Raw genomic sequence first — 16,744 nt, 5'->3', positions numbered from 1 at the left:
TTTGGGAGGGAAGGAGATGTAGACTTTTCAACAAAAATCAACAGGATGCAAATACACATTTCTTAGAGAAGAACAGAGCCCTTAGGGTGTAAGAAAAAAATTTCTACTTTGATGATGACTTTTACTTGAATAACTGTTCTTGCTATACAGATTCCTTCAAATAACTTTGAAAAAAGTGGATATTGATACTACTTGCAGCTTCCTACCTATTTCACCACTATCCGTATTCATGCTTAAGCGGGACTGCTCCTAGAAAGCAAGCGAAGACCATCCCTTGTATGGAGGCAATTAAGCACAACCGAACATGTAAGTGGCCAGTGCTGTGGGTACAATTCAATCAAGCAGATCCATAGGGGTGGTTTTGATATTCTTGTCACATCAAAGAAAGAGCGCCCAGAAGAAAAAGATCTAACAAGTTAAAAATGAAATCAGAATAAATAAGAAGAACTCCGAGCGAAAGCAAGAACAAGCACATGGTTGCAAGGGCTGGCATTACTTTGAAAGCATTATACAGTGCTATTAGAATAGTGTGTTAATTTTTTCCTCATAAATTTGCCAGGTTCAGGCACCAGGGAAAGGCTAGCATTCCAGCTCCCTTTGTTAAAGATATATCTATCTTGCTGAGTCTTGACAGCCCTATCATGTCAGCCGTCTGTAGTAGCAAAGAGTGTTTCAGCAAGGAGGGGGGAAAAAAGGAAAGGAGAAAAAAAAAGAAGTGAAAACTGATGTGATCTACTCTGCTTCCTGTGGGCATATTTCACTATAGCAGATCCAGAGGGATGCTTTGTTATTCCTGTCAGATCAAAGAAAGAGATAACAGAAGAAAATATAAGAGGAAAAATAAAACCCAGAAATGAGGGTAACTGAAAAGCACTGCAAGACTACCGCATCATTATGACTTTTCAAATTATTTAAATATGCTAAATATCAAGTCACCACCAAAGAAATAAATATTGCATAGGCCATATGCTCTGTTAGCTGCCAGCAAAACCGTCCTACTAGGATTAGTTTACGGGTGCAGCAACTGCCTGTCAAACACTAGCAATTTTAATCATTTTTCAATTTGCCGTGTGAGTTGCGAGTCTGCTCAGGTATTTTGACAGGTGGCTGCTCGGAACAAATATCGGAGCCCAGTAGCTTCACACCGCCTTGCTTTCCTACGCACTTGCAATTCCCATCGGACTGGGGGGGAAGCGAGCATTTGGTGAAGATGCAGCGGTTGCAGGAAAGTCGCCGTACTGCGCTGCGAGGCTGCATTTGCAGCTCACGTAGAACACAGGGATGACACAAAGTTAGCCTCAAGTCTAGCGCAAACCAATAGCTGTGTAATACGATGTTTCGCTGGATTTTTCAAAACGTTTCTAATCACAAACAAGCTGAATGTCTAAAAAAAAGTAACCAGAAATCTGGCTATGATTTTAAACAAATAATCAGAAAACCTGAAATAGTACTTTTCTGCACACTAGATGTGCTTTCAGTACTACATGTGATTAATCTATTATGCGCTAACTGCCCACTTAATTATTTTGTATTTAATCTACATGGTGGTACTGAAAATAATTTTAGCTCTTCTGTTGCATTTTCTAATGACCAGTATAACTGTGCGATTCCCTTTCAGCCACAGCACTTTGTGTCATTCAGAAAGAAGTTCCTAACTTGAAAGAAAACCCAACTCTATTGATTTTTGAATGTTCAGATTTCCAGGCATTTGGGAAAAATGAGGCTCCTAAAATCTATAGACATCCTGGGAGAAACCAGGGGAGGAACCATATTTTCCTAAAGAAGTGAACCGATAATATCGCAGCACTATAAACAAACTAAAATTCTGACATTGTTCATTATACATTAGCATTCTCAGCATCAACCCCTTGAAGTCAGCCAAATCTGTCCAGTGGAAAGGATTTGGATTATGATGTAAACTAACAGTAAAGACAATTCCAAATAACATCTAATGTCCAATATAACTACTGTTTACATATTAAAAAGAGATACAGGCTTTGTACCAGGGATGTTCTGTCATGTTTCTCCACAGGAGAAGACTGTCATGGTAAAGTTCATTATCAATTACTGCTTTACAAGTACAAGATGAGTTAAGCTGTCATAATTTTCTCAGCCAGAGATCCTGTGCTGTCAAAGAATGTCAATTTTTAATCTGACAAAAGGAAGAAAATTATCTGTTATTCTGACCTCTAATTTCTTGACATTTTAATGCTGTAATTGCTGTGGTTAGTGCTGCAACCATGATTTCACCTGTCAAGTAAGAATGAATCAATATCCTTAAGCTGTTCTTCAAGTTTTAGCTTTCACCTCACTGCTTTTACTTTAAAAAAGGAAAAATTTACAAATAGAATACAAACAAAAGGTTGCAAAAAAAAAAAAAAAAAACTAATTTGGGGCCTGAAAAATGTTTATTTTGTTACATATTTTTTGTCCTCCATATTATAATATGAAAACAATTTTGCAACGTGCAGAGTAAGAGAGACCATTAGAACTGGTAGAACTGGAGAATTTCCCAATTTCTAATCCTAAAAGATCTAAACAACAAAATTCAATTTTATACATTCCATGGAACATTTCAGTCAGAACTTTTACGTTGCCCTCATCATTACTTGAAATAAATTATAGCGCTCAAGTATTTTTTGTGGTATCAGAAAATTAAAAAGTTGTTTGAAAAATCAAAATCAGTATGTTTAAATGAAACATGTATATTTTACCCATCCAGTGCAGATCTTAAGCTGTGGAAGAGTCATTATAGGGGCAGACATATATGATTTCATAGACTTTAGTAATCTAAAACTTAATGCTATCCCAGCACTCCGGTTTCACCCATTGTAAATTTGCAAAAAATGAAAATGAAGCAAGCAAGCCAGATGGAGAGTCTTCTACTAAATAGGTCCAAACAGAACAAAAGCACAAGATAGCCATATTTTCAGTGTTAAGCAGTAGAGAGTTCTTAGAGGGCTCCCCCACACACGTGACAAAAATGTAAGGAATGGCAGGGATGAGTTATCCCACCATTGAATATATTTTTTTTTCTCCAGCTAGAAGGCTACTGAAGTGACTCCTTTGCCATTCTTCACAGAAAGTTAAGGACAACCTATTCCTCAGTGGTTAAGTGAGGTACTCAAGCAAAGGGTGAAAGTGAAAGGGCCAAAGTATAGCACGAACAGGTCACGGGATCTGCCTTTTTAAATGATGTGTTTCAATCAGCTCAGACCTAAATGGGAGGGTTTTTTATTTGGAGCCTTATTTCACTGGACAGGTTCTGCTGGGACTCAATATGAAATTAGTTACCGGCCACAGTTTGAGGAGGCTACTGCTGTATTTGAGCCCATTGGTCTGATAATGGCTGCTGCCAATAAAGTTGTATCGATTGGCCTATTTTACAGCCATTTATTGAGAACATTCACCATCTCCTGTGTGACAGAACAAAAATGTTTCAGTTTATTTAGAAAATAAACATCAAGAGCATTTGGGTACTGAGAGATGCATTTTCCTGGATAACTGCAAAGCTGAATTAATTTTAAATTGCAGTGTTTCTAAGTTAAGATGCCAGACACCACCACCTGCCACTGTAAAACATACTAAACAATTGTTATCACTATTTTTAAAGGTGCTACTGTTCCTATCCTTTCTGTATTTATAAGTTATCTTCAGGGGCTTTTAAAAGGTCTTTTTGCTTTTAATTTATTTTCTGGAGTATCTAGTAAAAGCCAGAATAAAGTGGGGAAAAAAAAGCCAACAAACCAATGCATATAGAACATATATACTTGTAACAGAAACATGACATCCAAATACCTGATCTACTAGACCATCAAGATGTCAAATGCTTTATTACTGGCCAGAGAATGTCTGCTAGTTTCATAAATAGAGCTCAGGGAAAGAGAAGGCGGCTCTAAATCTGTCTATATTTACAGGTGTATTGTAATTTCTGATTAAAAATTAATAAAAACTATTTTTAACCTTTTTATGACAAACCACAAATCACCAAAGTCTGAGACCTCTTGAAGGAGAAAGCATACTATTTTTAAATGCATGCATACAACTCCACGTATCTATATATAACAAAAATTAGGAGGATTCATTTTTTCTCGACATGTTGCCTTCTCATTGCTAACAGTGAATTTTATTTACTAATCTAACTTGTGGCAATGAAGATAAAGTAGAGCTTTTAGAAGCTTACATGGTGTAAATAGCCTAAGAAGAAGTTTATATGCTATTGACTGACAGGGCATGGGTTAGATGTACAAGTGAGTGAACAAAAACATCTCCGTGAATTTCTTGAAATTTCTGATGACAAGTTATGCATGTAAGTAGAGCCACAGGAGAGCTGAAGAGTCTTATCATGTCATAAGATGTTAAATAAGGTGCACAGACAGACAGATAGACCTCAATCCTACAAGCTGCCCTATGGGAGTAGACCCTTAAAGTCAAGGCATAGGAGTCTGCCCATGCAAATCAGGACCTTAAGCCATGCAAATCCCTTGTATTCATGGTGCTTGACACCTGTTTTATGCTTTAAAAAGCATTGCTCCTTCGTATCGCCAGTTTTGTACCTTACTGACTCTTCTCGTACTGAAAGATTTAAATCTGGAAAACCATTATGTAGACATTAACTTTAAATATTTGAGGCAATAGGATCAAAGCAATTCTGGCCATTCTTAAAACTAAACAAATACTAACTGTTTACACAATATAAGCTTTGCAGTGCATGGTGTGAAAATCCAGCTCTAGGAAGCTAGGGGTCTGAATGTTTTTTTAGTTCTGCTCCTCAAAAAGCACCAAATGTAACAAGATGCAACAATGCACTACTAAAAAACAACATGCCAAACCCCAGCATTTAGCTGAATATGAATGCTTTCTAGAATCTCTTTCTCAAATCTGTAGATTTCTGTCTCCAAGACTGGAAAACAAACAAACAAACAAACAAAACCCCATCGCCTGGCAATGTATAAATTATTACTGTTTTGCATACAGCAGATGGCAGCTATCTGCGGGAATGGAAGATTGTGTGTACAGCTTCATCACAGCGGTACTCATCTAGCAGCTGTTGCTTCTTCACACTTTTCACCAAATTTCAATTGTTTTAGCCAATGAATGGATGATATTAGAAAATGATCATTCAAATTAATAGTCTTACTAAAAACAAATACAGTCACTGGAAGGAAACATGTATCAGGATAGCTAGTACAATTTTTTTGTTAATTTACTGATAAATTTAAAATGCTCACTTGTATATATACGCACGTATATATATTTCACACATACATATATACATAAATACTTGTATGCACAAGAAATAGCAAACATTTTCTATATTAGTAACAGTTTGATTATACTTTATGTGCTTCATGCAAAAGTAATCTGAATAATTGCTACTGTCACTCTAGCAAATATATTCTTTTTCAGATACAAGTTCACACCAACATTATCTGACTGAAAAGGTTAGATTTTTTTCCCTATGGACTATGATGCAGTTTTTTCTTTCAGCTTTTCAGTTCTACTAAGTGAACTTAACAAAAGTAAATTATAAGAAGCAGAACACATATTACAATATATCCGTTACATTATAATTTCCCATATCAAACTGACCATTAAATATATTAGTAACTTCAAGCAAACAAAATACTTTGGGACATCTGTTTTATTGCTAGTTTTTTAACGCTTGCTTCTGAAGTCACCCAGTGCCCAAGTTCTGAATCAAGTCACACACAACAATTTTCTCCAGCAGTGAAAGATGGAAAAAGTACCATTTCTTGTGAGACGGCAGTAGTTTTTAGAACAAAATGGCAGTAAACACCTACCTCCCTGAGGACAGGATCAGTGATACTGTCCAGGTTCACGGAGCCTTCATACGTTAGGTAGTGGAAAACGTTGAGTGCACGCACTGCTTCTGGTCCTCGTTGCTTGTAGCCAAATATAAGGTCAATCCACTGATGAAGTTGACATGATACAAACTCACTTTCCAGGGCCTGCAAGTGAAATTCAGAGTTAGGAAGTAAATTCCATCTCACAATTTCATGCTTAAATTACATCCTACCTTTTCCTATTAACTGAGGAAACATAATGGGTATCATTACATTTCCTGTTCAGGCTTATTTGATATATTTGAAATCCTTCAAAAATTAAAAACCAGAACTAATTATATTGAGAGAAACACTAAAAAGATATCCTTCTTTCCTTCAGCTTTATATCATGCTAATTTTCTTCTCAGCTACTGGGTTTCTCCTAGCTGCAAGGATTTTAATTATTAATTTTTGGGCTTGTCAAATAAGTTAGGTAATTTGTCAAGAAAAACTGATGAAAATGGGAAAACAATTTCAAAAACCCAATCTTCCAACTCATTTTCCAACTAGTTCTAATTAGTCTTAAATCTAAAATGGAAACTTGAGGATTAAAAAGCTGTACTGGCAAAATGAGGTTCTGAACTCAGTATGTGAATTGTGACTGATTTCTCAAAGGAGAAAAGCATTTTTCACACTCAGTTTTGGCATTAGGTTGGTTCACCGGAGAAAACACAGGCTGCAACTCGCTAGTTTAAAAACTGGTTCAAGGATTGCTATTCTTTGCTCAGCATATGGAAAGAGATTAATTCTAGATGGAGGAAATGATGATAGTATTACCGTTGAGCCTGATCCAACCAATGTGCCTGTATCAGACATGATTGGCATCCTTAGGAGAGATCCTTGCCTGAACCGGAGCTTTCGAAAGCTGAAGGCATTGCACAGTTTCTCCTTACCTCAACCAGATTACCTATCTGAGTTTCCCATGAGCCCATACCTGGATACACAAATCATTCTCCTATAAAGACGCATCATGTATTTAAGATGCCATCCTGGCACACTCGTTCCTTCCTTCCTAATGCTACCTTCACAGAAGAACGGCGATAAACAGGAACTGGTATTAAAATAAAGATTCAGGGTTCATTGACCAAGTTTTTATATGTGTCTTTGCCCAAACTCCGTCACAGTCCTGATTTTGTACAGTGTCATATACCTAGTTCCCTTTGATCAGGACAAGTGCAGTTCAGTTCTCAGATCTGGCAACTAACTTCCAATTAGTTTGTTAGAAGAAAAAAAACAAACCACAAACCAACCCAGAATCACAGAATGGCTGAGTTTGGAAGGGACCTCTGGAAATAACATGGTCCATCCCCCCTGCTCCATCAGGGCACCTAGAGCTGGTTGCCCAGGACTGTCCCTAGATGGCTTTGGAATTTCTCCAAGGCTGGAGACTCCACAACCTCCCTGGGCAACCTGTGCCAGTGCTCGGTCACGCTCACAGTAAAAAAGTCTTTCCTGATGTCCAGAGGGAACCTGCTGTGTTTGAGTGTGTGCCCATTGCCTCTGGTCCTGTCACTGGGCACCACTAAAAAGAGCCTGGCTCGCTCTGAAAAAAAAACCACCCCAGCCTTAATACAATTTATTATGTAAACGTCTATGTCAAGCTTACTACTACTCACTGCATATAGGCAGAGCTGGCAGCAACCCTCTCTATTACATTATCTAATATTTTTCATTCTCAAAGACTGTGGCTTTTTTTTTCTCTTCCCCTGAGAAATCCTAATTCCTCCATTGTTTCTAGCACAGTGCCACTACTTCGCACAAACACCTTCCAGCTAGGACAGGGTTTCATGTCTGCCCCAGGAAAAGTTCAAATTTTACAGGGGGATAAACTTTGGGAAAAAAATTGTTTTCATTTTACTCATTTACATCAAAAGGAGGCTGCTTCAGGGCTACTCATGGGATATTGTGCGTAGTACAACGCATGCACTGCCCACCGGCAGCAGCCCCCTGCCCACCCCCAGGAATAGCCACAGTCAGGGCAGCCACACGGGTCTGGCTCCCTGAGTGATCAGGCAACCGTTCCTCAGACGTTCTCCCTGCCATGCTCCACATGGAAGAGGAACTCTGCTTTGGTGGAAAACTGGACCCTTCTCAGCCGAAACCAGTGACTCTTGTTTCTGAGGAAAATGGATGGGAAGGCTCAGGCTTAATAGCTGACATGGAGCTCAGTTTTCAAGGGCTTAAGTTCGGGATAACATAAAAAGCTATAAAGAAATGTTGCAGAGAGCCATATAAAAATTTGTTTCTTCCTTTTCAAAATCAGAGGCCATCATATGCAAATTGCAAGTAATATTATTTAAATAGCATTAATACTACTTAATACTAAATACTATTAAACTAATACTATTTGGTTTCAAAGCATGTCTCCCAATCGATAATTAAGAAATGCCAGATCCTGAATTATATTGTATTGTGCGTGTGCAACAAGATATAGTCAGCAACTACATTATCCCATATAATCTTTTTCATAGTACTTTTACCTCATTTAGCATGCAGGATGATAGCACGCAAGGATAAAATTAAGTATGCCACAGCAACCATAAATAAAGCATTTCCTAACATTTAAATGCTCAATTTTTAATGTTCCTTTGTACATAATAAAACTTAAAATAGAATTTAAAGCCTGTTGTCTTTCCAGCATCCATCTCCGACCAACTTACAGTGAGCAGCCTAGCCATTCTCTTCCTCCTCCAAACTCTGCATATTTATAAGTTTCTTTTGCACCTGTATTTATTATTTATTAAAAAGTAATTAACAAAAAAATTGTTAGGCATTTGCTTTGGTCAAAAATAGCAGTATTATTTCTAGAATATGGAGAGCATTTCAGGAAAACAGCAAAAATTTGACAATTTAAAGGTGGGACAGTAAATTTTTAAAAAGAAATGCTTGGGTCAAATGAGCATATTTCACCCATTATCTCCTCTAACATCCTCTCTCTGGTGTTAGAGTCATAGAACCGTTTGGGTTGGAAGGGACCATTAAAGATCATCTAGTCCAACACCCGTGCAGTGTGGGAAGAGAGTTTGCCAGTGAAGACTGAGGCAAAAAAGTTGTTGAGTACCTCAGCCTTCTCCTCATCTGTGGCTACCAGTTTGCCAGTCTTGCTCACTGGGGGGGTACACTTTCTTTGACCTTCAAGGTTAGGAGGGTTGAATGCCTATGCTATGTTTCCCTGAGGCAGTTTCTACTTGCATGACCAGCCCTTATTCAGCAGCTTGTCATTCCGGAGAAGGTCTTACTGACCCTGGCAGGTTTGGAGAACTTCTGTTTCACATGGATGAATGGTTCTTTAATAACTTTTAAAATAAACGAGCTACTTTTTAAGAGCAGCATGTCACGTCTTTGTCTCCCATTTTTTGAGCTGATTTATTGTACTACCTTTATAGGTCTAATGGTTCTTTAAAGAACCTTGGTGTCCTTAGTCCCTTGGGGAAGAACCTTAGTTTCTTGGGGAAACTTTGGGGAAATTTGTAAGGAGTGATTTTAATTATTTTGAACTATAAAGTTCAGAACTCCGCACAAAATCGGAAGCCAGAAGAGCTGCCGTCGGGGAGGCTGTGAGGATGTTGGTGGTAGCGAGGGGACGGAGAGTGCCGTGCCTGGCAGGCGCTGTGCGGTGGAAGACCGGCGCAGTGGGGGATTCGGGGCAGAGACCAGAGCGGAGGATGGAGAGAGGAGCCGGAGCTGTGAAGCGGAGTCCCGGCTGCGGGATGCGATGATGCATGGATGTCCACGTCCTCCCCATTGGGGTGTCCTGTGGCGTACGGCGCTGAGCACAAACGGCAGGTAGGGTGCACTCAAGAATGGGCCACTGAAAGGCTACCAAGTCCTACCTGGCCCTCGGCGCAGCCAAGGCTCCTGATGTGGGCTTTATAACCTGGATTCACTTAGTCAGGATAAAGCTTCTGATGTCAGGTCTGACCTGGTTTGCTGATGTTTCTCCCAAGTCCTTTTGCAACACCACTCATGCGATACTTGCCGAATCCTCTCCCTAATTTGCTCTAATGCACAGGCTGCTCCCCCTCCGTGTAAGGGCCTCCTGAAAATTTATGAGCTGTTCCCTGTCAACAGTACATCGTTTGGTTTCTCAAGAATATGCAATGCTCAGTAGGGAATAGGGTGAGGGAATTTTCTGTGTAAAAAATAATTTGTAGGTACAGTAGGAACAACATACAGAAAACGGTAACAATAATATCCTTAAAATAGGCTGGTGATGACCCTAAAGAACAGCATTTTTCAAGAATATTTTGGCTGTAAAGCATTTGGGGGCCTTTAATTTTTTGAGCATATTTTCAATATGAAATAGAAGGAACCCATTTTTTAATTATTACTTATATAATTATGTAATATTATTTATGGGTTTTAAAGATTATTACTGTTAAACAGAAATGAGCTAATATCCAGCTTGTTTTTTATTATACTTAAAATGTACAGAAAACCGAGTTTTATTCAGGCACTCTCAAACTGAACTTGCTTGTAGAACCACTGTTACTAGGGCTTCATTTTCAAACAGCAGCATTCCAGTCAGTATTTTTTCATGGGTTTTGTTTTGAGTAAGGATTCTCCCATGTCACAGTTTTCAATGGAATGACTTTTACTGCTAATAGGTAAATCGCAAGCATCATTATACATCTAGTGTACACGTATTTTAAAGTAAAAGTACTGCGGGTTTTGTGTGTTTGCAGGCAAGTGTATGCACACATGTTCCATAGGCTGAAAATCTGACCTGTGGTGGTGTAAAATGTAAATACGTATCAGTAAGTTTATGTTTATGTATAAACCAAATAAAGTTAATATGAGCCAAGCCACCGTTTAGTGGCATCAATCACTATAGCTCTTTTCAGCCCTTTGTGCAGTAGGAACACTGCACTCTTTCCTCTCTGCTCATCCGAACTTGATGTTAAAATTATTTTTTACAGTGATTCCAGTAGGAGGCATTAGTCTTTATTTTAATGCACACTGTGCGCCGTGTAAAGTCTCAGGAGCTCTGATAAAATAAACTATTCCACCCTCTTTCTAACGTGACCTTTTGCGTTACCCAGGTATTTTGTGTCCCCAGAGAAGAGGAGAGCTCCGATGCTGCCCCTCACCTGGACCACCGCCACCCCTGCCCCTCTCTGCAGCGCCTGCCTCGTGTCCCTCCCCTCCACGGCTATACGCCGTCTGCCTCCCCAAGAACTCCGGTCGCAGCATCTTTCTACTAACTTATATTCAGGATATTTAAAAATATTTTCTTAAAACTACTCTGAGACACTGTGGTTCTGTAGATCTGCTCTGTAACAGACCATTGTCCCTTTCAGCCTGTGAGCTGGGTTTTTCTTCTCTGCCCTTACATCTGTGCTCCTCTGCAGCCATTGAATATAGATATGCTCTCTGCCTAATATTCCTCTGCCTCATTTACCATTTCTTGTGCTGATTATCTGAGCAAAATCTTTGACTCTCGTCATAAAATAACAGGCAATACTGATATCTGAAATTAGTTATGTTTGTTTAAACTAAGTAACATTTTAATAAAAGTTCCACAGAAGTGCATTCTACAGATTTGGGTTATTCAGGGATGTCTGCACAGAAACTGGTCCTTTATGTGAGCGTCTTCAAGATGTAAATAAGATTCTTCAGAGATTTAGAAAGCTTTAAAAAAAAATAAATCACTGTCATTTCCAAATTAGATTGAAACCCCTGTTAGCTGAATGAGTTTTAATTGCATTGAGAACAAACTTTGGCAAAACACAAAATAAAATCAAAGCTACCACTGAGGAAGTAATATCAAATTTTATCTACTGCTTATCTGGTAAAAAAGGAATGTCAACTGCTGCTGAACAATGAGGAGAAAAGATAAATCTTCCAGATCCTCATAGCACAGTGATTTCATAATAGATGTTTCTAATGACTATTCAAGAAGCTTTTTAATTATGAAATACTATGCATGCTTCTGAATAGCCAGGGAACTGTACAAAAATGTAATTGGCAGCAGAAGAGCGCAAATAAATCATTTCAAAGACAGAAAGAAAATTCAATCTTAGTAACAGTTATGTAATAGGAACAAAATATGTATAACAAAAACAGGACACCGTTTAGTCTCTCAAAAATGTAATTTATAGTGAATGCATTTTACTCAATGCTGTAATTTGTAATTTAATATGTGCATAAGCCATAATGAAAATATCATGATAATTAACTTTGAATTACACAGTCTTGCATCTTTTGTTTCAAAACTAAAGAATACTTATTATAAAAGCTCTGCTTCAGTGTTTCGCAGTGGTGCTCCCTGCCTTGATTTAACATGCTTGACTTACTGACTGAATCTGTTCTATTTCTGGCTCTCAGGACCGCTCTAAGTCTGTGGGGACTGAGAGGCTGAGTAGGACTACAGATGCACATCTGTGGAAGGTTTTATGCGTGGGGTTTTTTTCCTGGTAAACTGGGAGATTATGATTGATGAGCCCAGCATTAGGGTAATGTTATCAGGGACACTTTCTGCCTCTGTCCTTTGTGCCATCGCCGAGGTCAGACCATAATCATGTTAGCATTGAACATAGTGCTTTATTAATGTTTCATGAGTAACTCCGTAGTAATCAGTCTAGCTTTGTATGGATAAATAAAACTGGTACAACAATCCCTGATGTATACACTGAGTGCTTTAGAAGCTACTGTAATAGGTCTTAAAAGTAACTTGACTGAATGTCTTTTCTAGTCTTTATAAGTCTAATTTTCACAAGTTGAAAGGAATCTCTTCGGATGGAAAACCATTTCCATTTCTGTGTTTAGTTAGAAGTGTAAAACACCCAGCTGAACAATCGAATAAAACACCACCAAAACCCTGCCTGCCATTTATTAATTTGCACAGGATTTTAGTAAAGCTTCTTAACCAATTGGTTAAATTACGCTGATTTATGTCACTGTGCCTCTGTGACTTTTTCTAGGCTGTTCTCTAGTTGCCTTGCTAAGTCTTAGGATGAAAAGCTGAAATTCTTGCTGTTATTTAAAGAAAATGTTTACATTCATAAATGTGCAAGTAGGCTGTATATAAGGATTTGTATTTACTCGCACATAAAATTACACATTATATATGCCTGCAGCAAGCAAAAAATATGTATGAACAGAAGAAAACATTGTCAGCTAGGGAAAAACAAGATCCCACTATGTTATGCGGTATCACATAGGATCCTTTCCACTGAAATGAAGTGACTACTGTTGATTTCATTAGAAAATGGATCAGGATAACACTTACTTGAAATATTCCTCAATTTTCTGTGGCTTTCCTGTAAACATGTTCTCTCCTTGCTTTGCTAAGTTCCTGTAGAAATTCCAGGCTTGCACAAGCTTGCTGTGTTTTACACGTCAGCACCACACCCAGGCTATTTTTTTTTTTTTTTTTCTCAAGATAGATTCTTGTATAACAGCCAACGTTTCGCCTGGGGATGACCTAACTGAATAATACATCTGCTGGACGGTTCAAAACACGGAATTAGGTAGGGAATGTCAAATTTTCCAGTCACTTTGTATTTGTTCCATACTTTGGCCAGTCTAGTTCTAGTGACCAAAAAGAGAGCATAGGGGCAGTTTGCTGTATCCACTAATAAAACCCTACATGAGGAAGTTTTTCTGAAAAATTATTACACGTTCAAATTATTACACTTTCAAAATGTAATTCCATTACTCCTTACTACATATACTATCTGCATTTTCATGCAAGGGATTATCCTTCTTTAGCTACTTGTTACTTTATAATACGCTTTAAAAAAAACTATGCATGTATCATGCTCTTCCCAAAGTTATCCACTTTGCTTCTATCCTCTGAACTCCATCCAAATGTGAATACTTCTTCTGTCATCTAGTCGCCCAGAAGTGAATCCAATATTCCAGGTGCAGTCTCAAAAGGACCATAGACAGGTACAACTGTTTACATCCTCTGTGATGCAATGATTCTCCATAGATGGCATTAAAATACACTTATTTCTGGTGAATATAGAATTACAGAGTTTTATCTAATCTAATTGCTGCTCATTGTCACCCTTCCCTCGCTGCTGCTCTATTTTTGGTACTGTTTTTGTTTCCAGACTTCTGCTTCATATTGACTACCTTTAATTCTTTCCTCCCAAGGTGATTTTTGGTGTATTTTCTGCATCTAATTCAATCAAATCTATGCCTCTTTCTCCTTTTTTCTAGGCAATTCCCAACTTTATTATCATTTGTGAACTTCATCAGATTGCTCACTTGAAGATAGCATGTATCTCTGTAGAAGCAAATTTTAACTACTGATCATGCTCTTGCTAAAAGTAGATGCTGGGATGAATAAAGGCCATGCAGAAACTGCCTCCAGGCAAAACCGTATAATAATGGCAGGATGCTCACATCTGTGGGGACAGGGGTGGAAGACAGTATAGGAAGGGTATAATACGTGAGATCGTTTCTGATTTTAGAAATCTGTGAAATACTCAATTAGTTGAAGCCTGTAATTCTAATACTACTTTAATTTAACATCAGTTTGTCTGTCTCCTGGCAATCTGAGCATACTAACACACACATGGAATCAGTCATTAGTGCTATTACAGCTTAATATTTAAAAGGTATTTCCAGCTTTTAACTATCAGCCTTTCTTGCAAGTATAGTTCTGAAGGGACATAAATGCTATACTCTAAATTCACTCAAGCAGCCGTTTTCTTCAACAGCACAAAAATTTCCTGTAAAGAGATCCTATGCTTTCTTCTAAAAAGCACAAATTGCACAAGAGAAATCAAATAAACTAAAGCTAAAGCTTTTCTTCAAGTAATCTCTTATCATATAGCGACTTTCATCCTCCTATTAATCATTCCATCTTTGTGGAAAGGAAAGATGGAGAAAATGCAATTTAGGATACAAGAAGGAACGTTCTTTATAAAATTTCCCAAAGGGAGTCATTAATATGCATCTCTCATTATATTCCCCAATAGGTGGCAGCTTGTTTATCCTTTTTCACTAAGGTATCACACTTCTGTTCTTACAGATGTCAGAACTAAACCTCTTGGTCCACTTCAGTGTGCTTACTCCTGGGCCCAGTTCAGGTTGAGCCACAACCACAACTCAAAAAAAGGGCTCTGTGCAGCGATACGGGCACTCGAGAGACACGTACCTGTGATTGCGCATCCCACGCTAGAGAATGCTAAAGGAGTGTAGTGATCCTTTGAGGCCACCTCCTTCTTTGCTAGTAAAATTGCACCTGAATTTATTGCCGCCAGCTGTGACAATTACTTGTTTTTAGGAAGAATGTCACAATATATGCAGCTAAAAGAGAAATCAGCCAAGAAAAAGAAGGAAAATGTTGTTCAGCTTCTTCCTACCAATGAAGGACTACTCCCTGGAACACATTTCTCACGCTTTGTGTAGTGCATTTCATGTCTCAAGTGATGAAGTTGCCATCACTTCCTTAGGAGACTGCTGTACATATGTCAAACCGTTTACTCTTCTAAATGGAGGGCGCTTCTAAATCATATACATCTAGGAATAGGTTTGTTTTTATAATAGCCTTCTATTCTTTTGAACTTCATATGGCTATTTTCTCTATCAGCTCCGGAAGAACAATTTTCTTTAAACAGACAGTTCCTGAAATTAAATTGCCAAACTGACTAGAAGAAAACAAAGTGCTAGACTTACAATGCTACCACAAAAGCACTATAGGGAATAACGCACAAGCCGAACAGTTCTGCAACTGTATGGAAACCCATAGCTTATTGAAAGTATAGGCCTGACTCTATAAGCAAGACAAGCAATATGCATTTTAAGGGACATCCATTTCCAGAACAGAACCATGAATTGAACTATAGCTGGCCAAAACATCAGAATATTCCTTGTTTTTCCTAAAAATTACTAGAAGCATACATACGTATTAACTCTATCAAGAAATTCATTATCTATCAAATTAAAGCAAAAATATACAACATAAATAAATGTTTTTCATGCTTAAATTCTGCAGACTTCATGGTGATTTACATCAGAGCAGTTCTTCTGCAAAATTTCTTCAGAGACTGCAGTTGCTGTCTTATGTTCACATTTCTACACTTCCAGTTCATCTCTGATAAACAGCAAGTGCATAGCTTCAGCTGAGTAAGGAATATAATATATCTTGCAAGATACCAGCATTTATAATAACCTTTTCTTTTTTGATGTAGAAGGTGGTGAGGAGGAACACACTGAAATTTTTCAGGCTATCCTGTATTGTCCAGCTCATACCCATCTGACGCTTTCTCATGAGAGAGTAAATAACTGAATTTCATTTTGCATGATTTGGGCATGTGGAAGGACAATCCATTGTAAAATAAAGGGTTCTGCCAAGCAAGACAGAATGCAAATTCTCCTTCACTTTCTATTTTATTTCTATAAATCTAGTTCTAAAGAGATGAAAAACAGCATTAAGTGAGCTTGTTAAAACACAGAACTCCTTACTTAGGCTAAACTAAAGTGCAGCTTACCATCCTGTTGATACGGACAAAGTCTTCAGGCTTCTTGGCCCATGGAGGGAGATCAACATCATTCACAACAACTTCGTCTTCCCTGATTCCTAGGTTATAGCCATTACTGTTGACAAACATCTCTGGTAGGTAGTAAAACTCTGGAATTAGCTCCTAGCAAGGAGAAAACACACAATGAGACTTTACATTTATACGGAGATGCTAAGAGGTGCTGCCAGAATCTGGCTCTGTTGTAGTACACACTAGAGCATTCCTGCTTCTGTTTATGTTTCTATGCACTTGTTTAAGAAGTTTTATGATCTGTTTTCTTGTACTTACGGTTAAACATATTTTTCATCGTGAAATATTCAATCTTTATTTTTCCCATATCTGTTTTTATGAAAAGCCTAACTTTGGAAAAGCTGTGCATATCAATAAAGGAGACCTCTTCAGGTACAAGAAACTGTATGC

The 16,744-nt window shown here is 38.1% G+C and overlaps 1 protein-coding gene across 2 annotated transcripts in view; it reads right to left on the bottom strand.

The window, feature by feature from the left end:
• The window catches only part of NBEA (neurobeachin), a 510,633-nt gene that overhangs the window by 45,090 nt on the left and 448,799 nt on the right, over positions 1 to 16,744 (bottom strand). For both annotated transcript variants that reach the window (XM_010572746.1, XM_010572747.1), the window contains 2 exons: positions 16,295 to 16,447; positions 5,805 to 5,972 (listed from right to left, as the gene is read on the bottom strand). In XM_010572746.1, coding sequence (XP_010571048.1) covers positions 5,805 to 5,972; positions 16,295 to 16,447 — 321 coding nt within the window. The remainder of the gene's footprint in view (positions 1 to 5,804; positions 5,973 to 16,294; positions 16,448 to 16,744) is intronic.

Source organism: Haliaeetus leucocephalus, unplaced genomic scaffold (assembly GCF_000737465.1).
Source record: "Haliaeetus leucocephalus isolate CR32 unplaced genomic scaffold, Haliaeetus_leucocephalus-4.0 Scaffold351, whole genome shotgun sequence".
In the NCBI taxonomy this organism is placed as follows: domain Eukaryota; kingdom Metazoa; phylum Chordata; class Aves; order Accipitriformes; family Accipitridae; genus Haliaeetus; species Haliaeetus leucocephalus.
This window is presented reverse-complemented; position numbering and strand designations above follow the sequence as displayed.